This window comes from Lissotriton helveticus, chromosome 8, assembly GCF_964261635.1.
Source record: "Lissotriton helveticus chromosome 8, aLisHel1.1, whole genome shotgun sequence".
In the NCBI taxonomy this organism is placed as follows: domain Eukaryota; kingdom Metazoa; phylum Chordata; class Amphibia; order Caudata; family Salamandridae; genus Lissotriton; species Lissotriton helveticus.
The window spans coordinates 225,132,536-225,155,520 of NC_136069.1; the positions used below are offsets into that span (position 1 = coordinate 225,132,536).

Consider the following 22,985-nt stretch of genomic DNA (forward strand, 5'->3'; position numbering starts at 1 on the left):
CATGTACATGTTGGTCAAAATTGACACTGGTTAGTGTATTGATTAAATCTATAGCCATTTTGCTGCCCGCGTCCTCATTCATACAATAGTTTAGATCTCCACAAAACAATGATTTTCACGTGGTAGATGGCTAAAGAAGCTAATGAATCCGCCAAAGTTTGGGGAAATTGCGGCATATGACCCGGGGTCTATTCATGAGGGCAAATAGCAGTGGGTAAGTGGAGGAGTCAAATTTCATCAACGTATTATCCACAATACGGATCAATATAGGGGTAAGTTTGTTAAATATGAAGTGTTGTTTGACAACTGCCACAACCCCACCGCATCTTTTTCCTGTGGTCTGTTAGAGTAATGTAGATAATAATTTTCCAGGAAGGCTGCTAGGATATTAGGTACAGATTCATTGGTTAGCCACGTTTCTGTCAGGAGTAATATGTCTGGAGAATCTGAAATAAGTATGCCTAATATCTCTAGTTAGAAAAGGGGGTGGTGATGAACAGAGTGTCTGAATTAAGCAGACCACTCTTACCCAGTCCAAAGATCAGGGCTTGATCCATCACCGTTATTTAGCTCACTGCCCCATCCCAGCTCAGAACCTGGCTATATGCAAATTAGTCTGTCCCTGGCCCAGTGCATCATGGGAACAGGGCAGACCAAACTACCAAGCCAATTCTTCACCAGAAAGGAGACAAGCTTCCGGGGACCGGTTTCTGCCATTTCAGGCGTCGTCGGCCCGGCTTGCTTGAATCCTGATGGAGCAGTGAGCAAGGGACTCATGTCTGAGTATACCCTTCCACGCTATTGGTGGACAAAATGATTCAGAAAAGGGGGTGGTGATGAACAGAGTGTCTGAATTAAGCAGACCACTCTTACCCAGTCCAAAGATCAGGGCTTGATCCATCACCGTTATTTAGCTCACTGCCCCATCCCAGCTCAGAACCTGGCTATATGCAAATTAGTCTGTCCCTGGCCCAGTGCATCATGGGAACAGGGCAGGCCAAACTACCAAGCCAATTCTTCACCAGAAAGGAGACAAGCTTCCGGGGACCGGTTTCTGCCATTTCAGGTGTCGTCGGCCCGGCTTGCTTGAATCCTGATGGAGCAGTGAGCAAGGGACTCATGTCTGAGTATACCCTTCCACGCTATTGGTGGACAAAATGATTCAGAAAAGGGGGTGGTGATGAACAGAGTGTCTGAATTAAGCAGACCACTCTTACCCAGTCCAAAGATCAGGGCTTGATCCATCACCGATATTTAGCTCACTGCCCCATCCCAGCTCAGAACCTGGCTATATGCAAATTAGTCTGTCCCTGGCCCAGTGCATCATGGGAACAGGGCAGACCAAACTACCAAGCCAATTCTTCACCAGAAAGGAGCCAAGCTTCCGGGGACTGGTTTCTGCCATTTCAGGCGTCGTCGGCCCGGCTTGCTTGAATCCTGATGGAGCAGTGAGCAAGGGACTCATGTCTGAGTATACCCTTCCACGCTATTGGTGGACAAAATGATTCAGAAAAGGGGGTGGTGATGAACAGAGTGTCTGAATTAAGCAGACCACTCTTACCCAGTCCAAAGATCAGGGCTTGATCCATCACCATTATTTAGCTCACTGCCCCATCCCAGCTCAGAACCTGGCTATATGCAAATTAGTCTGTCCCTGGCCCAGTGCATCATGGGAACAGGGCAGACCAAACTACCAAGCCAATTCTTCACCAGAAAGGAGACAAGCTTCCGGGGACCGGTTTCTGCCATTTCAGGCGTCGTCGGCCCGGCTTGCTTGAATCCTGATGGAGCAGTGAGCAAGGGACTCATGTCTGAGTATACCCTTCCACGCTATTGGTGGACAGAAGCCGGGCCGACGACGCCTGAAATGGCAGAAACCAGTCCCCGGAAGCTTGTTTCCTTCCCAGTATAAGAATTGGCTTGGTATCGGGTCTCACCACTAGCTCCCTGGTGCACCAACCCCCTCCGGAGCTCCGCACCAGCCCAATTGGGACAGGCCCATGCTTCTAACATTTCACGACTTTATACATTACAGTTCACCGAGGTCCATATCACGTGTCTGCATCCACTAACTGCCATCCGTGTCCCGGAGAGACCCTCACTTGGGGCTGGCAGACCTTGACCGCCAGGATCGCTGACTCTGAACATCCGCCTCCGATCTCCCTGCTGTAGATCCCGGCGAGGCTTCCTGATTGTCTCTCCAACGTCCAACCTCTGTGCGGGCTGGCTCTCGCGGTGACTCCCTCTCAAGCCAGTCCTGCACTTCTGATGGCGCTGTGAAGAACAAGGACTTACCCCCTGCGATGACCTTCAGTTTGGCAGGAAAGAAAATCATGTATTTGAGTCCCCTTTCTCAGAGTGCTGCCTCCACACCCGCAAAGGAATTCATTTCCCGTTGGACCTGAAGCGTGAAATCCGGGAAGAACCGGATCTTTGCGTTCTCATATTGCAAGTCCCCATCTGCCTCGCCGCCTGGAGGATTGCGTCCCGATTCCCTGTAGTTCAGGATTTTCACGATGATTGTCCAGGGCGGCGGACCCGGCTTGGGTCGTGGGACCGGCGCACGGTGGGCGCGTTCTATTGTGAAGATATTGGACAAGCGCTTAGGCTTGAGGTGGGCAAGGATAAGGTCTTCCAGAAACAGTTCCACGCTTGGCTCCTCCATTCCTTTCGGCACTCCCACCACGCGTTTGTTTTTTCTGCAGGCACTCCCTTCCTGATCCTCCAACTTGAGGGCTATTTGCCTGTGTAGGTGTACCAGTTCGCTCACGCGTTTTTTCAGCATCTTCGAGGAGGTCTGGAGCTCCCGTATATTGGACTCGTTTGCTTTGGCCTTTTCCTTGGTTTTGCCGAGGTCCGCTCGGAGAAGGTTGACGTCAATCGAGATTTTATCCATTTTTGTCACCAGGTTGGTCTAAAGTGTTTGTATCGGCATCATAATGGAGGCCAAAGACGGCTCTTTCTGGCCTGCCTGGTCTTCCGATGTACTCTCAGCCTGGTCCTGCCCCACAGGGACTGCATACTTGTCCAATTTGTTGGTCTGGACGGCCACGTAATTTTTCGGCCTCAGGATGGTGACCCGTCCGCCCAGAGAGTCGCGTCGTGAGCCTCACCCCTCCCCGAGTCAGTTGAGGTTCAACTAGGCGGCTGGACCCACGTCCAGGTCGGCCCCCCCCTCCGGCTTGCAGGGAGATGCCTCGTGGATCCTTGTCCGGTCCCTCTCGTGTCAGATGCGGGTGGCGATGCGCTGTTTCCGCCACGCCCGGGGTCGCCGCCGCAACCTCCTCTAGGCTTTCCCTGTGTCCGGTGCAGCCCCCGCAGGACTCGGATGTCCTCTACCCTCTCTGCAGCGTTCTCGCGTCCCCTTGGCCTCCAGTTCCAGGTCAACGTCCCCACGATCGGCCTAGCCTTTTGTTACCCTCCTGTGGGGCAGTGCAGCAATGCTCTAGGGCCAGGTCACAAAATGGCCCACGCAGCCCTTCCAGCCCCGGCGCTCTGCGCCACCGGCCTATTTCGCCGTGTGATGCTTGTGCTCACACCTCCATCTCCAGTGGGTCCTTCTCAGATATGCCAATCTCTGTCCCAGACCTCGAGGTTCGCTGACTCGGTGGTAGCCTCACCTTGCTGCGCCCAGCCCCACAGACTTCAGGGCCCTGCCCTGTCTCCTCTCCACTTGAGGTCCCAGGCTATATCATCGGGGTTGCTGCTGAGCAGGCCGCGCCCCTTACTGGAGCGGCGCCGCTTTCACTGGGTCCGAGGTCAGACCCCCGCAGAGGTCCAGGACGTCTCAAGGGGTTCACTCCCCTCCGTTAACCCCTCCGCTGTTGTTTGCCCAGAAGCGCCGCCACAGAGCAGGGCCCGGCGCGCACCGCCTCCCCACGGGCAGGCCTCAAGCCAGGGGCTTGCGTGATCACTTTGCCCGGTCGTGAGGCTCCAGCACCTCTGCCGGCCGCCCAGGCTCCGAGACACGGGATCTTTGCTCCGCACCGGAGGTGCGTCTCACCCCCGGAGTTTCGCCACTGTCAGCGATCCGCCACGGCTATGTCAGGATCGCGCTGGAGTGCGTCTCGGGGCTGATACTGGACGGATATTTTGGGGGACAGACTTAGCACTGGCGGAGCTCCCCTCTCAGACGGCCATCTTCGCTGGCGCCTGGCCACGCCCCCAAGATCTTCCATGTTGATGTCAATTTATTTATGGTCACTGAAATCAAAGACATTTACCCTAAAGTGTTTTAAAATATTCATCAGAAAGACTGAAACAAAAATAATAATCTATTGTAGAGAATTACCCTCTACCAGTGAATGTAGGAGGAAAACGTATATCATTAGATTGAAATTGCTCAGTTTTAGCACACTCCAGATTGAATTCAGCAAGAAGGTGATTTCAAAGGCAGCCAGCTTGAGTGTGTTCCGTGTGAATACAATCATCATGACTCACATAATCGCATAAAGTATGATATTGTGGCCCCATTAAGCATGGACGTATATTAAAATCCCCTCTTAAAATAAGTCCAGCTCCTATATTGTTACAAGTTTCAATATGGAGCATTTGGTCCCTAAGAATAGAGATGTGGGACCTAATGTGGTATTATAAACATTTAGTAAGACCACATTACCAATTGCAAGGGAGCTAATAAGAATTGCATGTATGTTTGGGCAACTTGTTATCAGTTCCTTAATTCTACAATTCAGAGATGGGGAAACAAGAAGCTGCAGTCCATCGCTTGCATGCCCCTGATTTATGGTGTAGTGGGGTTGAAATATAATTTATATACCTCCAGAAAGAAGACCCCTTCTGCCTCCCACGTCTCCTGCAGACTTATCATGGAAAGTTATCTTAGATATAATTACCACCTCAGACTCATATCTTTTATTGTTTATGCCTGACACATTCTAGGAAGCTAATGTGAGATTGCAAACACAATTATCATTTATATTCAATTGATCATCAGTGGTGTTAGGAAGAATGGAGGGGTCACCATCCGGTATGAAAGTAAGTGCTTCAGTCTGCATAGCCCTCATGTCTACTAACTGGTCTAATGCCCCACTAGCACTCACCGTTTTCCCTGCCCCCTCACTATCTTGTGGCCTGGCCTTACATGATTGAAACTGTTGAGTCAGTCTGACGATTCTGCCCCCAGGGCCTCAAAGCGATTATAAGTGGGTATAACAAAGTCGCCACCTTCAGCTACCCGCATGTCCGGGTTAGGTTTACTTGCCTGAGGAGAACACTGGGCAGCCAATGGTCGATAAAAATATACAAGAGTAAAGGGTTGAATGTTTGTTCTATAGGTAGACTCTCCTGCTAGATTCAAAACCATTTGAGCAGCCCTAGGACTATTAAAGTTGACAACTATAGAATCCTCGTGCGAGGTTTTAGGAGATGTCCCAACCCAGTCAACCCTCCGAGTCATAATCCCATTTGCCAGAATTCCCCCTTCACTGCCCACTTAATTTAACCAATGACTGGCCGTATTTCTCAGACTGGGATAACCTTCTCCATCCATGTATTCCAACAAAGAGACCCCTCTCAATACCACCACATTGGGGCTGAGGCAGGGGGGAGGCCTAGGACCACTCCTCGTGGGCGCACAATACCAGATTCTAGTGACACATGGTTCAGTTAGGACCGGGAGGAAACACTGTCATTTTTACATGTACACATTTCTTAAGTTGCCTTCTCTTCGACATGATGAAGTTTTACACAAATTTGCTTGCATGACAGTGCAGGATTAGTTTCTCTGAAACCACATTGCTCACAAAACCACTTCATAAGTACACTATCACGACACCTTAAACATTTCGAACAAGGCCTCAACACACATTGTGCAATTGTTGTTGTTTATTATTCCATCCATGAGGCAACATTGCTATCACAGAGAAACTAAACAATGTCAGCTCTGCTGGAGCATTGACATGGAAGTATGGGTACTGTTGTTATAAATACACACCTATTTCTGTGCTCAAATTAGAGGAACACTCTTCTATCATTGTGAGGTCATCGCTGTGTCTGAGTCTGAGCTCAGCTGATTCCTATATTCCCTCTGCGAGGAGGGATATCCAATTTGTGACTAAGACGGGGAACTGCATACCTTGCCTTCAGGTAATGGAGATTTAGATCACCCAATAGGGGATTTTTGGCAGAACACCCACCCTAGGCAACTAGTTTAGGAAACACATAATAGGAGTACATTATACCCAGTACTTATATGCCAGCAAATATATATAGTTTTAGCACAATGGTGGAATTGTTCATTCTCTTCACTGCCCGTATATTGCTACTCACTTTATCTTACATGCAGGTGGGCCATTTTTAGGTGGCGAGTTCTTACTCATGTCCGCTGATTAATGGGATTCTACAGCTGTGGTCACTTGGGTAGTCCCTCCTGACTGGGTCTCATCCCCTCCCATTATTCATGGTGCTCAGAATTGCAGGGCGCGTTGGGGAGATTATGTCTTGGGCCAGTTTCTCCTTGACCGTACATATTTCCTCATTAATTGCCCCCACTGCCATTGGCAGAACTGAGAGGATACAGGATTTAGAAGCACTGTTTGTAACCTTGTCCTTAGAAGAAGGTTCGGACACTGAAACTTCTGAGTATGATGAAACAGGTTTACACTTGCATATGTCACAGATGGTATACGAGTGATGAATCAAAATGGAATGGTGCAGCCCAGCCTCCTCCCGGTGTGGACCAGCCAGCCCTTGCCAGGGCTTTGCCCGGGTGAAGGCCGCACTGCCGGAGGGATGGAGCAGCTAAGAACGCTGTTGGTGGGGGCATGGCATGCCCCAGTGCCTTCTGGGCATATGTGTCCCAGAGCTGACTGTCACGGTGTCCCGCGCTGCTGGAGGCATGTGAACACGGTCGGTAGGAGCATGGCATACCTAGTTGTGTAATAGGCAATGCAGTCCCATCTGGGCATATATGCCCCCTAAACTTTCTGGTTCAGTGTCCCCACGAAGTCAGAAATTTCAGAGTCTGGTTCACAGCTCCAATGGAAATTCTGGGTGATCTATACGAGGCAGGGCACATTAAAACTACAGTGGCATGCCAACAGACTTTCCACCTTCCACAACCTGACTCATTAAGGCATGTCCAGTCATCACATAGGTCACAACAGCAAAAGCAGAGAGACGCTCTTTTTGGGGATCAAAATGTGATAGGGACATTCCTGAGAAGAGGTTAAAAAAAAAAGGATTTTCCACTTTGTCAGGCTATTAAACTCCTGACAGAGACTAATCAGACCTTCCTATGTGGTGCCATGGGTGACAGACCTAGATATGCAAATCATAGTAGAATCCTGAACATATATATGTGTGCAAGTCGCAAAATCGTCTAAATGCACACGATGTAAAGAAAACAGCTACAAAATCCTCATGTGCTGGTATCTTATCCTAGCTAGATTTTACGTAATGTTTAGCTCTCGAGTTCTGTTGGAGGGGTTGTGGCAAAGGGACATCATGGCCCATATGTGGTGGTATTGTAATCCCGTCCAGGTTTTCTGGTTAGAGGGTCTGGAATATATCAAAAGGATAACTGCCATAGTTTTAGAGTGGAATCTCTTGATATTATTGTTGGAGATACTGGGATGAGACGAATACCAGTAAACTGCAATTACGGGCAAGCGTATTACACATTTTTTACTTGGAGCTCATCTAGCATTAGCTCATGAATGGAAACAAACATACTCTCTTCCTCTCAATATGTTGTGGACCAAATTATGACATATATTTGGCATGAAAAATTTGTTTACCTTGGTAGTTGATACAATGGCTAAATTCGAAGATCTGGACCTCTTTAAACCTAGACTAAAAACACTGGTAAGTACAGAACTGTCTTAGGACTTATGCCAGCAGTTCTATATAGCTAAGGCGTTTGTAGGCCGTCTTCTCCCCCTCCAGCTACTGAGGATGATTTTGCATTGATAGACAAAAATCAAGAACCAGGCTAAGATTTACCCTGCTAGAATGCAAATGTTCAACTTACTTGTCAAAATCCAAAGTGCTGGCTTCTCCTTAGTTCTTTGCAATTTTGAAGTGACTGTCTCCTCTGCTCTCCCCTGTCGCTTCTCCCTCTTTCCCATCTTGGCATTGCACTTAAAATAATAATACGTTTTGTACTGAATACGATGGTCTGCTGTGTACTATTGCCTGTATTTTCAATGGATGTGCTATTCAGCTTCCACTTAAAGAAAAACAAACTTAAAATACTTTTTGGGGAAAAATGTTGAGGCTGATGATAGCACCTAGAGGACCTTTATGAGAGGATGTTTGAGGTCCATAAATGTATGAATTATAATAAATAATAATAATGTACAGAGAGCAGTGTGGGTTTATCTGGAGTACTCAAGTTGTTTGAGTTCATCGGCTGGTGTCTACTTAGGGTCAGAAGTGCTCTGTTTCCAGATGTTTTATTCATAGTTTCTTTGAGTCTCTTGGCCCACATAAATCTCTTTAGCAGTATTGAGTCAGTTGACTCATGAGTTCCTATCCATTTATTTAGGGGCTACCTTTATGGACGTTAGATATATGAACATCTCATGGTTAACTACATGTGGACTTGAAGGGTGTTTGTATGGGTGCGTGTTTTACCAGCGTCTTTCAGTCTGTTTCAAGCTGAGCTCTTTTATTTTTTTATTTTTTTATTTATTATTTTATTTTATATTTATTATTTTTTATTTATTTTATTTTTTATTTATTTATTTCTTTTATTTCTAACATAATGTCCGGTCATTAGTGAAGCTTTTCTCCAAAAACAGATTTCTGCTTAACTGACTCAATTTTGTTAAGGACTGTGTAGAGGGATGTTCAGATAATGCCTTACATTCTTACATGTAATCCTCATTTCCAGTCTTACCCTTTGTTATCAGTCCCTACGTACCCTATGCTCCTCCCACCCTCACAGTGAATAGAGCGCTTCGATTCAATTGGTGAGAGCCCGCATAGTACTCTTGGGAGGGTTTGGTAAGGAAAGCCTTATTATGTAATTCCTGGAAGAGTTGGGGGGCGTTTTCCTTTATAATAGTGTGTTCCTGCCTTGCAGCTTAAGGGGGAAGTCACCTTATGTCATAAGGAATGTGACGAGTAAGAGAGAGAGTGGAAGTAATGAAAATTGCTGGTAACGTTTTTTTAGGGGCCGTTGTTTTGTGGCCTCTCCTATTCTCCATTGTTACATTTTTAATAGTCTTGTTATAATCTTGCAGATCTGTGAATGGGTTGTAGATGGAACTTCCTGCTAGAAGATGTGTGTATTTGAACAATTAAATCCATCAAATGAACTTCCCTCAAACTAGTCCTGAGAGGCGTGTTCAAATAGCAGAAGAAGTGGGAGATGCTCCAGTTTTCCCCAATTGTTCAGGCAAGTCAGCTCTTTCTCTGGCTGCACTCCCTAATTGTTCCAAAGCCTCTCCTTAGGCTGGGGGTATTGCTGGTGGAAGAGGGATGCGTCCCCTGGGGCACCTGCATACTGGAGTGACTTGGAGCTGGCAGCCAGAGAATGCTCCCTTGGTGTCCTGTAGAGGTAGCTTTAGCTGGAAAGGGAGCATACCCGTTGGATCACCAGCTCCAAGATTTTCATTCACGTAGCATCTGTTACCCATTTTGCACCTAGGAGACCCCAAGAAAAGTATATATAATCTGTGCATTTGAAAGGAAACAATAAACACAAGTTTCCATCCTTCTTTTTCATTTCCAGAAGGGAATCAACAAAGAATTCTACCTGCTGTTTACTGTTTTTGATGAGAATTTGAGCTGGTTATTCGAGAAAAATATTGACATGTTCGCTAAAGATCCACTAAACATCGACAGAGAAGATGAAATTTTCCAGGAATCAAACAAAATGCATTGTAAGTTATGTTTTGGAAGCCTCTGCAGAATTTTAGATCTAATTTTCCAGTAGACCTCTGATAACATTTCAATGGAAAAGAAGAAGCCAAGTATATACACCCTACAGTTGGCAAATTTCCATTGAATGGGTTTGTGATCTCTGTGCTCACATATGCATTGAATTGCGCCAGTCATTATCATTATGCCCACAAAAATCATTGTGTAGGGTTCAGGGCTCCTATTTGCTTATAACCTTTGGTAAGCATTCTGAAACAATCTGAGGCTTTGTTATTTTTATGAGACTATTTGATACGCTGTACTATGCTGCAGGGAACAGTGTCCTTGTCAAGCACTTTACGTCCTTATGTTGATCATTTCAAGTGATTTAAGTAATATCTGATTTCCTCTGTAGAAGTGTGATCCAGTTTACAGAAGTGACAATAAAGCAATTTTGAAAGGCCAAGCATTTGCTTGTTACAGCGAGTGTTCATGGTTTACTTTGTACTTTCGCTTGGTGAAATGGGGTTTATTTATGCAACTAATATAAATCAATACATGAATCCAAATGTTGCATGATGTTTATTTACAAGTGCTATTTACATACATACATACATATGCAAATTATAAAAATGTTACCAGCAGAATGAGCACTTGCAATCCTTTCCCAGTGTTCTTTATTTATAGGTTCACAAGTTTCCTTCTACTAAAGTTGGATGATGAATAAGTGGGAGATTAAGTTCCTGTGGCAGCCGATGGCACCCCCACCATTATAATCATGTGACTGGGTGGTAATGTCTCTTTATAAATAACTAGCAGCCCGTCCCGACGTTGTCTGGGTATCCAGCCTGTTACGCTGACTCTCCTCAGCCTCTTGAGAGTTCAGTGCGTGACAGCGTGCACGCGACGCTGCGTGTGTGTGAAAGAGCAGCCTGTTTATATTTTTTTATCCCTGCTGGTACGCTGACTCTCCTCAGCCCCCGCCTGAGCACCGCTGGTATGCTGACTCACCTCAGCCCCCGCCTGAGCACCGTAGCAATAGGTTATGGTGCGTGGCGGCTCCAGAACGCATCCAGGATTTCCGGCCCATTTTCCACGAATGCCGCGCGAATGCCTTGCCCATCGCTGTATGCCCACGCCCCCGGCAGAACGCACACGCCCACAAGGAAGTAGAGTGAAGGCTTTGTTTTTCCACAAATGCCGCGTGAATGACTTGCCAATCGCTGTATGGCCACGCCCCCGGCTGAACGCACACGCCCACAAGGAAGTAGTGTGAAGGCTTTGTTTTTCTGAATGCCGTTTTAATGTCGGAATGCTGCGCCCATCGCTGTGTGCACACGTCCCCAGCACAACGCCCCGAGCAGAATACCCACGCCCACAAGGGACTACTTTGCCCCTAAGGTTCTTTTACCCTTCTAATCTAGATGGTGGGCAGCTGTATAGCGTATGTCCATCTGCTTCAACTGTCCTTTCCAATGCTGTATTGGGTGTTGTGGTTGGTGCTGTGGTTCCTGAGATTACCCACCTCAAAGGTTTGGGCTCTCTCTTTATAATATTAGTATAGATTCTAATCTTTCTTCTGCTTTCATAGTACTGTCAAACGCGGTTCACACATGAACCATGATGTATATGTAATTGTTCTGTATTGTAGAGCTACCTGCTTGCTTGATACTCCCATACAATTTATTTTATCTCATCTTTTGGAATCACATTAGTACCATATATTTCAGTGAAGCGAGTAAAGCACAGACACCTGGGTGTGAGGGTTGGGAGAGGGGGTTAACATGCGCTATGTAAAAAAAAACACATACATAATTCTTGTGCAGAGGACTATTGCCACAGGTAACAGTTTACTTTCTCCTTATGTTTATCTTTGTTTAACATTCACATATGCAAGGGGTGAGTCTTTTGATGTCCCCTGTATTACCTTATATTGAGTATTGATATCATGTGTTATGCATTAAGAAACTTTGTTCGTTATCATATATCATAAAATCATTGCTTCCTTGATGAGCTGAGTCCCAAATTGGTGCAGGTGGAAGATTTTTGTTGATTCAGGTACCAGTGTCCCCAGGAAATAAGTTGCCTAACTACCTCAGCGTAAAAAAAGTTCTCAGAAAATGTAGAATGCTAATAAAAGATGTTTACGGCATAGGGTTTGATGACTTGTGCCTGCTTTTTACTTGTGTGTTTAACTTTCGCTTTGTATTGTTTTAATTGTAAAGTGGACACCCCAATAAACCCCAGGGAATCAAGGACACACTCATATATATAATGTGGCAGTGCTCAGAAAAGGAGAGAATTTGTCCAGACCATTTAGAATCAAACATATATATTCTTTGAACATAACCACAATAACAAATATTTGGTAGATAAAGGGAAAATTAGATGCTTGGCAAAAGATATATCAATTTTACGTCAGTTTACAAGAGTGAATGAGAGGCACAACAAAACAAACATATATGAACAATGTGCACATTTACACTATGATATATATACAAACCATTTTGCAGAGACCAAAGTTTTAACCACGATTCAAACTACACAGTATAGTTGTATAATTGATGTTAATGTGTTACGTTTGAAATGATGGCAACGATTATTGTTTTGGTCACATACAGTCATTTGTGAGACCATCCTCAGGAGGGCATCTGGTATTAACAGGTTAAAAACAGAAAAGTGCCTAATTCGCCATCTAGATTAGTACGGCAACATGTGTAGGAGTGATCAGAGTGCGCTTTCTTTAGAAGTGTGTTTTGTTGACAGGTTGTGTGATTGGGTATTAGTGCATTGGGAAAGGCAGCATGTCCTTGAGATGGTCTTGCAATGGCTCGGCTCCTCATGCCTGTATGTATGTACACTCTGCATGGGCCAAGCCTGCATCGTTTTCAAGAAATATGCACTGTCAGAGATCACAATAAGACTATGTATGACATGAACTACCTGACCTGCATTCTATTTGAATTATGCACTTGGTGGCCCCCTAGGAGCAGTCCACACTTGAGCAAAGAAAATCTAAGTAATATATTTTTCCAATTGTTGTAGTTTGGAAGATCCTAGATGTAAGACTAGTTACATGTGCATGCTTCTTTACTACATTATTAAGTTAAACCATACAGAACGTTGATTACCTTTTATGTTGCTCATTAAACTGTCTCACTCATTTGTGGACACCATTTGTTGGGATTTTGTATGAAAAGTACTTCGGATACATGTGTAAAATGATGCAAAGGTTGCCAGACCGGGTTGAATGTTCCATTTAGCAAATGGTAGCTGTACTTCAGGCTGATAAACGATGTAATCCTGTGAAGGCCCTAAATGATATATATGTCCAACAGTTCTCTCTGTTCATTAACAGCCAGATTCATCAAGGGAAAATCGGCTCGCAAAGGGCCAGATTCTGAGAATCTGGCCCTTTGCGAGCGCAATTTTTGCATTTAGGATTCATCATCCCAAATGCAAAAATCGCAAAATGCGAAATTGCTATATTGCGAGGAATTGCATTTAAGGAATCGCTATTTGAGATTCCTTAAATGCAATTCATGAACCATTTTAGAATTGCAAAATCGCAATTTTTGGCCGCTATTTACCGCGAAGTCTGACTTCGTAGTAAATAGCGAAAACTTAGAAAAATGCACTTTAGTGCATTTTTCTAAGTTGTATGTTACACACACACATGTGCTTTTTTGATAGGCACGGGAAGATTAAGTGATTTGCCCAGAATCACAGGATGTTCAGCGTCATTGCCGAGACTCAAACCCAGTTCCCCAGATTCGAGGTCAATCGCCATAGCAGTTAGGCGAGCTCCTCTCCCCTATACCTGGACTGTAATCAAAAGTGTGTCAATTCTTTTATAAAAGCAATCCTTATCTGTGAAGCTTGTTGTTGGTTTGTTTCCTTCTGCAGCCTTCACTCAATAAGATGTCCATATGTGACTAATCCAGTTCCAGCTTTCCAAAATATATCATTTAATCTCTTAGAACATCTGCAACTTTCATCCAGTGATTGAGATATTAACCCAACAATGTGAAGAGACTAGTTAGATAATTGACCTGTCCAGTGAATAGTGATCACACATGGAATAATCACACATTGGGGTGCGGGGACTCCACATCTTCAGGCAGCAGAACAAAGAACTCTGCCTCAGAGACGATGACCATCCGAACAGTAGGGACATTTGCCAAGGCTTCTGGCAGCTGAATGATGTAGCTTTTAAGTGTGGCTGGTGATAAGGGGGAGAGTTACTGCTATTTACATTCAACAAATTACAGCCTATAGACAGCACTCTGTGTTTCTTGATAAATTAAAAGCAGAGCCCAGAATAAGTAGCAGCACTGACTCACAGGTCTTACTGTTATGATTTTTTAATTTCTCTGGTCTACTATCTTTATCTTACCCCAGAAACAACCAACAGTTTCACCAGGGGAATTTTCTGCTGGTAGCTGTACAGCTACATACACCCTACTATATAGCCTTCATATCCCTTTAAAGTGGGAAAAAATTAAAATGAGGATTTCTGAGAGATCTGGGCCACTTTTTAGTTCTATGTAAAATAACGATCTAATATTTCACCAAGTCAAATTATTTGAGAAGTATAACGTTTAGATAAAGTGCCGAACCAAGCAAATCACCAAGTCAGCAATGCATTCAACTAGTAGGTCAGAAACTAAAATGGGCTTTTGATTTAAGCCAAAACAAAGATCTTGGCAATCTTCTCAGTAAAGCATCAGTAAGTGCTTTTGTAGTCACTAAAAATATTGTGCTTTTTTCTCTTTCAAGCTGTGAATGGGTATATGTACGGCAATATGCCTGGCCTGGAGATGTGCAAGAACGATGCTGTATCCTGGCACGTCATCGGCCTCGGCACAGAAATTGACATGCATGGAATCTACTTTGAAGGGAACACCATTCATATGGGTGGATTGACGAGGGATACCTTAAATTTGTTTCCTCATTCATCAGTAACTGCCCTGATGGAGCCTGATAAAGTGGGTAAGTACCTATGTGTAAATAAGTTGTTTTGTCCAACATGGGCATCATATGACCTGGTCATATTGTGATAACAATCTGGTGGTTGTATATGGGTAACAACTATCTGATTATTATTGCAAAATGTAGGTTCAGACATAAGCCTCGATTTCCAGTTCACTATGCCCCCCACTTACACTTTTGTAAATGATAAAACAAAAAAGTATTGTAAGTGATCAGACTATTTCATATTATCGCTGTAATCTTTGATACGTATAAGCAGAGGTTCATCCAGATTTTCAAAAATTAAGGTTGTGTGCAGCAAAATGCACAGAATTTCATGAACTTCATCCCTTCTAATCACATTTTATGCTCTAAGAAGTTATTAACAAATTCAGGTTTGAAAAGAGAACATATTAGGGCTCTCTGCCTTTCCTTATGTACACCACAGACCTGGAAGGGAATGTGAATGGAGCAAGATCTCCCCTCCCCCAAACCTGAGTCCAAACACACACTTGTTTGCCAATACACGGATGACACAATATTTTCGATTGTACTAATGTTGGTGTGCAAACATCTTTCGTGGCACTGAAAGGTTGATTGTAAGAAGGAGAGCAAGACAGTAATGTTGCGGGGATTCTGCTCATACACAGAACTGTGCACTGGAACCCAGGACTTCAGTCAATTGTGATTTACCAAAAAACTCACCTCAGTTACAAAAATCCCTAACCGACTAGCATCAGTGTCTCATTAGCTCTCCATCCTAAAGCGAAGCTACCAATTATTATTATTATTGCATTTTGTTAAGCGCAACAGCTACCGCCAACGGAGGTGTCCCGGCGCTGACAGCGAGTTGTGTTGGAGAGAAACCTGGTGAATAGGCTGAAGGGGGGGGTTTAAGATTCTTCCTAAAAATCGATTCTGAATTGGCTTTTCGGAGATCCTCCGGCATGGAGTTCGAGAGAGGCGGTTATAAAAGAGAATGAGCGACCGCCTGTTCTAGCTTTTTTTAAACATGGAATAGCTAGAAATCTCTGGTGATTCAATCTCAGTGCCCTGTTTTGAATATATCTGGGTATTCTTAGTTTTAAGTAATTAGGACTAGCGTCGCTGGTAGACCTGAAGGCCAAGGTCAGAGCCTTGAACTGGATCCTCTTTTTTGCAGGCAACTAATGTAGGCTGCGTAGATGTGGGGAGATGTGATGGCGGTAGGGTACATTCCTGATGAGCCTGGCAGCCGCATTTTGAATGACCTGCAGCTTTTTGATGAGATAGTCTGGGAGACCCAAGTAAAAACTGTTGGTATAATCCAGTTGAGAGGTAATTAATGCATGCACCACAGTTTTCCTGCAGTCCATTGGTATGAGATGTAAAAATCTCTTTAGGGTTTTCAGCTTCCAGAAGCATGAGGACGAAACTTGGCCTATCTGGGCCTTCCCTGAGAGGGCGGAGTCAAATTTGAATCCTAAGTTTCATGCTGACAGGACTGGCCTAGGGAGAGGATTAAGTTCCATAGGCCACCAAAGTTCGGCTTTTGGGGGTGATGGCTGGTTAAAAAACAGAACTTCTGTTTTGTCCGTGTTCAATTTTAAACAGTTGTCTGTCATCCAGGATGATATGTTGATCAGACACTGTTTAAAGTTAGTAAAAGCTGCCTCAGAGTGGTCCCTAAATGAGAACGCCAGCTGGGTGTCGTCAGCGTAGGAAACCACCTTGACACAATGATGCTCGATGATTGAGGCAAGTGGGGAGAGGTAAACATTAAAAAGGGTTGGGCTAAGGGCCGAGCGCTGTGGGACTCCGCAGATTAGTGGGTGGGCGGTGGAGACATGAGGACGTAGACAGATTTTCTGGGATTGGCCATCGGGAAAGGAGCGGAACAAAGTTAGGACAATGTCCCCTATGCCCAACTGCTCAAGCCTCTCCAGAACGATCAGGTGAGATACAGTATCAAATGCTGCGGACAGGTCCAACAGCACTAGCATAGAGTAATTGCCATGATCCAGGGTTTCTCGTATCATTTCTGCCACTTCCAGTAGAGCTGTCTCTTTGCTGTAACCAGCCCTGAATCCCGACTGGGAATCATGAAGCAGGTTATTCGATTCAAGGTATTCTGAGAGTTGTTTCTGCACTTCCTTTTCTAATATTTGAGCCGGAGCTGGCAAGAGGGAGATCAGCCTGTAGTTCTTTAGTTCAGTTGGGTCAGCATCTACTTTCTTTAGAATGGTCTGTACTAAAGCGGTTTTCCAGCAAGATGGATAGGTGCCTGTATTCAAAGAAGTGTTCCAGATCTGGTTTAGTTGGGGTTCAGTAGTGGGGCAAGTGATGTAAAAACGTTGGCTGGACACGGCTCAGTCGGTGATCCAGATTTGACTTTAACAAGTTGTTTAAGTGAGGCTTCAGCGCAGAACTGGTGGAATTTACACCAGGTGACAGAGCTGTGTTGTTTAGGTGGGGGTGGGGGAGGATTTTTTGTAGGGATAAATGCCGAATATATTGCTTGAATTTTATCTTGAAAGAAGCAGTCGAGGTCCTCGCACATGGCGGCCGAAGGGGCAATAGTGCATTTCATGGACTCAGGCTTGATAAATCCTTGAACAATACTAAAAACTTCTTTGGTAGAGTTGTCAGAGGCGGTGATTTGATCAGCCAGAAAGTCCCTAATGGCATGGCATTTGAGTTTTTTTAATTGTTTTAATGCTGCTCTGTAGGTGCTCTTAGTCTTAGTATCATAATTTTCCCGCCATGTCCGTTCCAGTTTTTTACAGAGACTTTTCTCTCTAAGAAGTTCATCTGTAAACCAGGGGGCGGATGGTTTGGTTCTAATAATTTTCATATTACTAACCAGGGCCACTTTGTCAAGAGCCGTGGTCACCCAGTCATTGAAGGAAGACGTATCCCTGCTGGGTTCCCCTGTGAGCAGCAGAGAGGTATTTGAGAGTACCGGTCCCAATGATTTTAGTGAGACTTTCCTCCAATTCCTTTTTTCTTCATATTTATTTTTCACTGGGTTTTTGTTGCTTGGAACGACGATAGTGAATGGTATTAGGCTATGATCTGACCATATGAGTGGAACAGGATCTACCACCTTTAAAGTTAGGATATTTGTAAAGATCCGGTCAAGTAGATGACCAGCTTTGTGAGTGGGAAGTGCAACCATTTGGGTAAGGTTTAGTCCCATTAGGGAGTCTGATAACTGAGAGGCTAAGGGACAGTTCTCATTGTCCATGTGGACATTAAAGTCACCCAGAACAATGAACTTTGCGTGTCTCAGTGAAAGATCAGTGATCCAATCGCACACCTCCAGCAGTTAAGATGACTCAGAGTCCGGGGGTCTGTAGATTAGTAGAGCTGCCACAGCGAAAGTGGGGGAAATGTTAATGCTGAAGGACATTGCTTCAATTTGCCAGGTCTGATCAATTCTTTTATGTGAGTCCCTCAACCAGGTTTCAGTAAGAAACATGAGGTCAAGAGTTTTTGATTAGAGTGTGAGCCAAATGTCATCTCTATGTTTATGGGGAGATCGACAGTTGATTAGGCATGCGTTAATAATGGGCCCATCGGTTGGAGTACGAGCTTTAAACAGCGTTTCTGTACTGATGTCCTTATGTTTGCAGCCTAGGGACTGTCCATTATTAGACAATGATTAGACAACCCAGAACATGTGACTTAGGGTACTCTCAGGAATGGTGGGAATCAAGAACACTCTTTCGTTTTTATTCTCATACCAGTCCACAACATGAGTAATTAGAGACACGGAACATTTTAAAATATTTATTTTAACGACGTGCTCTAAGATGCAGTATTTTTGCTAAAATAAGCAGACATGTGATTAAAAATAATATGATCATCATTGTTACAATTCCATAAAATACAAAGGGAGAAATCATATTATAATGATAGTGGAAACAGGTCCTATGGTGCCTTGTGAACCATCCTCCCCTGCTAGGAACTAGGTTTTATAATAATAATAGAAGGTATCTTAGGCTTGAATGGGGAACTCCATACCTCCAAGATCAGCAGAAGTGAATCACATCACAGGATGAGTAAAGCTCTTTCTCTCTCCTGAAAAGGATTTTCTCCAAGCTCCTTAATCATGCATGCAGTGCAATATTAAAGGCACTAGAATTTCAGTTAGCTGCAGCTGTGTTCTAGGTGTGTCTACAGCGTGGGCCGATCAACCGGAATAACATCATGTTTATTTATTTATTTAGTGTTTTATATAGCGCGAACATGACCCTGCGTAGGGTATCAGAGCGCTTTACAGTTGCATTTCCACAAACAAAACCTTATAAGTTACCAAGTCATCAGTTAATTTACCATGACTAGATCAAAACATTAAGCTTCAAGGAAACCATATATATAAGTCATCAGTTAATTTACCATGACTAGACTAAAATATTAAGCTTCAAGGAAAACATATATACAAGCCCACATCAGGTTAATGAGCGGCTAGAGGAAGCAAGGAAACAGTCATGAGAAGATTGTAGACAATAGCTATACTATATAGAATTAAGGGAGAAATTTCCTCATATAGAACGATTTTGCTTCCTTTTTGAATGCTGCGATGGATGGGATTCTTCTAATGTTAGGGGGGGCGTGCGTTCCAGATTCTCGGAGCTGCCCCGGAGAACGCTGGGTCATAAGTTCTTTTCTAACAAAAACAAGCCGGTTTCAGTAGTAGGTCTGCGTGGCTCCTGGAAACCCGGCACCCTCCTGATAGCGTGAGTTTCTGGGCTAAGTAAACTGGTGTTTTGTAGTGCAACGCTTTGTGAGTGATGCATGCCAACTTGAATTGAATTCTTGCTTTGCAGGGCAACCAGTTGAGTGCTTTCAAATGAGGGGAGATATGGTTGAATTTTTGGGATCCAGATATTAGTCTTGTGGCTGCATTAAGGCATGCTTTCAGTGGGGCTGTTGAGATCTTGGGGAGCCCGGCCAGAGTTGTGCAACCATACTCTATCCTTGATATGACCAGCGCATGAACTGCTCTTTTACTATCTGTTTTATTTAGGAATGGTTTTAATTTTCTCAGGTAGCTTAAATGGAAACGGGCATTTTTTGCCATTGTGTTGATATGTGCTAACATGTTCAGGTTTTTGTCCAGAATAATTCCCAGAGATTTAGTAGAGTCGACAATCTTCGGAGTACACTTTAGAGCCGTGATTAGGTTGGTCCATTCTACTATATTTGATTTGCTTTTCTGGGGTGTATTCAGCAGGAATTAGGTTTTCTGAGGGTTTAGCTTCAGGTGGTTCATGGTTAGCCATTGGAGGGTTCTCGTTAGTGCCTGGTTTATGGTCTTAATCTCTTCTGTTGAAGCTGAGTGTCATCTGCGTACATGTGCAAAGAAATGTTCGCTTTTTGTAATATATCCTTGAGTGGTTCCACGTATAGATTAAATAGCGCCGGAGATAGTGTTGATCCTTGCGGAACTCCGATTGTATTTCTGGTTGGGCCTGATAGAGTTTAGTTGACAATTAATTTTTGCAATCTGTCTCAAGAAAGGAATTAAACCATTTTAGGACTGTTCCCTCTAGCCCCATTCTGTTTTTCATGCAATCTAATATTTTGGCATGGTTTACCGTGTCGAAAGCCGACGAAAGGTCCAACAGGATTAGGAGACATGTTTCGTTGTGGTCGAGAGCAAGTAAAGCATCATCTACGATGTGCAGAATTGCTGTTTCTGTACTTGTGTTTGGTCTGAATCCTGATTGGAAATCATTTAACAGATTGAATTCTAAAATATGAAGACTCAGTTGTAGTTGGACACATTTTTCCAGTACTTTGGCTAGCATGGGAATGTTTGTTACTGGTCTGAAATTGTTGGGATCAGAGGGGTTCTCTTTTGGTTTTTTAAGAGTGGAATGACTTGACCAGTTTTTAGGCAGAACGGTATTTGGCCTTGTGTCAATGAGGCATTTATTACCTTTGTCCATGACAGGATTAGCAGGTGGTTAATAGAAGACCAGCACTTTGCCGGTAAAGGATTGTTATAGTGATTGTTAGGTTTAGTGGTCGACATGATCTTTGCAATGTCTAGTTCACTGACCGGCTTAAATCCTGACCATCGAACATTGTTTTTTGGTTTTTCTAATTCTTGTTGAAACTGTTGTTCATCTAAAGTACCCTTATCGCTTTCAATGTCTTCGGCTGCTTTTTTGAGCTCCCCCTCCAGTGAGTTAGCTTTGTCTGTAAAGAAAGAGGAGGAATCTTCACTATTTAATATTGTTTTTGTAATGGCTGGTGCCGATTTGGCAGATTTATTGGATTGTTCTTTTAGTAGATTGAATAGTTTCCTTGGTCTGTTTACTGCATTATCAAGTTCTTTCCTGAAAAAGTATTTTTTTGATTTTAGAATGCTTTTATTATAGGCTTTCCTGGACTGTCTCAGTTGGGTTAAGTGGGGCGAAGAAGGGTGTTGTCGCCATTTACGTTCTGAAAGTCTCGGTGACCTTCTTTCTTCATTAAGGGCACCATTGAACCATGGGTTTTTGTCTTTGTCAGTGATCCTTTTTAGTTTTAGAGGGGCTATGTCCTCAATAATGCTTGACATTGTCTTATTATAATGCAACGTGAGGTCACTGATGTCAACCATGCTCTTAGGTGGCTGCAATTCTATTTCACAGCGAGCTGCTACGTTATCCATATTGATTCCTCTAGTGTCACGGGTCAATTTTTTTGGCTTAATAGATTGTGAGGACGATTTGGTTTTTATGAAGGGAATTTCGAATGTAATTATGTGGTGATCAGACCAATCGCAGGGGTTGATTACAGTTTTATCGATCACTTTCTCTTTAGCTATGATCCAATCTAAGGTGGAACCTTTGGAGTGGGTAGGTAGATGACATCCTTGGACCAACGATTGCTCTTCCAGGAAGGCTTTGAAAAGAGTGATCTGACTGTCAGTATGATCCTCCCAGTGAAGATTGAAGCCTCCTACGAAAATATCATTAGACTGCAGATTAGAGTTGGTAGTGATGATTTCTATCATCTGGTCTATGAACTTGGTCTTTGTACCTGGGGGTTGGTAGAGTGCCTGGAGTTTACAGTTTTGGTTATCCGCCGATCTTAAAGACATGCCCAGATATTCACAAGACTCTAAGAGTTCAGATTGTATTTTTGTGATGGTAATGTCTGATCTGTGTATACAAGCAATGCCTCCTCCCATTCTGTCTTGTCTGTCCTGTCTCATAATCCGGTAATTCGGGGGGACTAAGCGGTCTAGGCATGGGGAGGACGAGTCAGATAGCCATGTTTCTGCTAAAATGGTTACGTCAATTTCTTGGTTTAGTATGAGGTCGGCTATGTCAGCAGCATGTTTTTTTGCTGATCGACAGTTGAGTAGTATGCAACGAATGTGTTTCTGTGAATTGATCACTGGCGAAACAATCTTGTCAGGAATTAATAACACATTATTTAGGTTGCTAGAATTTAGCTTTCTATTGTTAGTCTTAGAAGTTCTGCCAGCATTCGTTGGGACTGTTTGGATATAGTTTTCACTTATTGTAGTGTGAGTCATGGGAATAGGTTTGTATGTAGACAGAATGGATAAAATCTCACTGTCTGTCAAATAGCTGAGTTGCCTACGGGTTGGTAAATTCTGTTTGACGCCGCCATTGGGGTGGAACGACGTTTAACTTGTGTTTTATGAATGGAATTCTGAAGAACCTCCATTTTTTAAAGCCATTTTTCTGATAAGCACAGCAGGTTCGTCATATCTCTAATAGCGAAAAGCATGGCTTTGTAAGTCTTGTTAGATTGCGAACTGAGCTTATCAAATTCCCTATTAATTTGAGGGGTTCTAATCTTTTCAGACTCTATTCTAAGTTGAGTAATGGTGGGAGGTTGTGTGGGTGCCCCTGTTGGAAGGCTAGTTTTGTATATCTCTGAGGGATAGGGACCACTTTTAATTTGATTTGTGCATTTTTTTTGTGAATAGAAACAGTTCCGCAAAACCCTGTGTTGGTCACATGCGTGCCTCTCCAGTTAAAATGGTCAAATTGTGTTGTTTCCAACCTACTGACTGTTCCCGGTAGCCAGTTGTGATCAGTGTTAGGGCTCCTATCTTTTGAATTACTGGTATTCAATTGTTGGGGCTCATCATTGGTGGAAGTGCATTCTAACGCCATATCATGATCCGTCTGTTGGAGTTCTATCACACTGGCGTTTCCAGTTGCGCTATCATTCGA

General features: G+C 43.9%; 1 protein-coding gene across 2 annotated transcripts in view; it reads left to right on the forward strand.

The window, feature by feature from the left end:
• Window positions 1-22,985, forward strand: part of HEPHL1 (hephaestin like 1) — a 367,396-nt gene that overhangs the window by 174,225 nt on the left and 170,186 nt on the right. Inside the window, exons 10-11 of one of the 2 annotated variants that reach the window (XM_078656967.1) lie at window positions 9,698-9,848; window positions 14,605-14,817. In XM_078656967.1, coding sequence (XP_078513093.1) covers window positions 9,698-9,848; window positions 14,605-14,817 — 364 coding nt within the window. The remainder of the gene's footprint in view (window positions 1-9,697; window positions 9,849-14,604; window positions 14,818-22,985) is intronic. The other variant, XM_078656968.1, reaches the window with a different exon arrangement.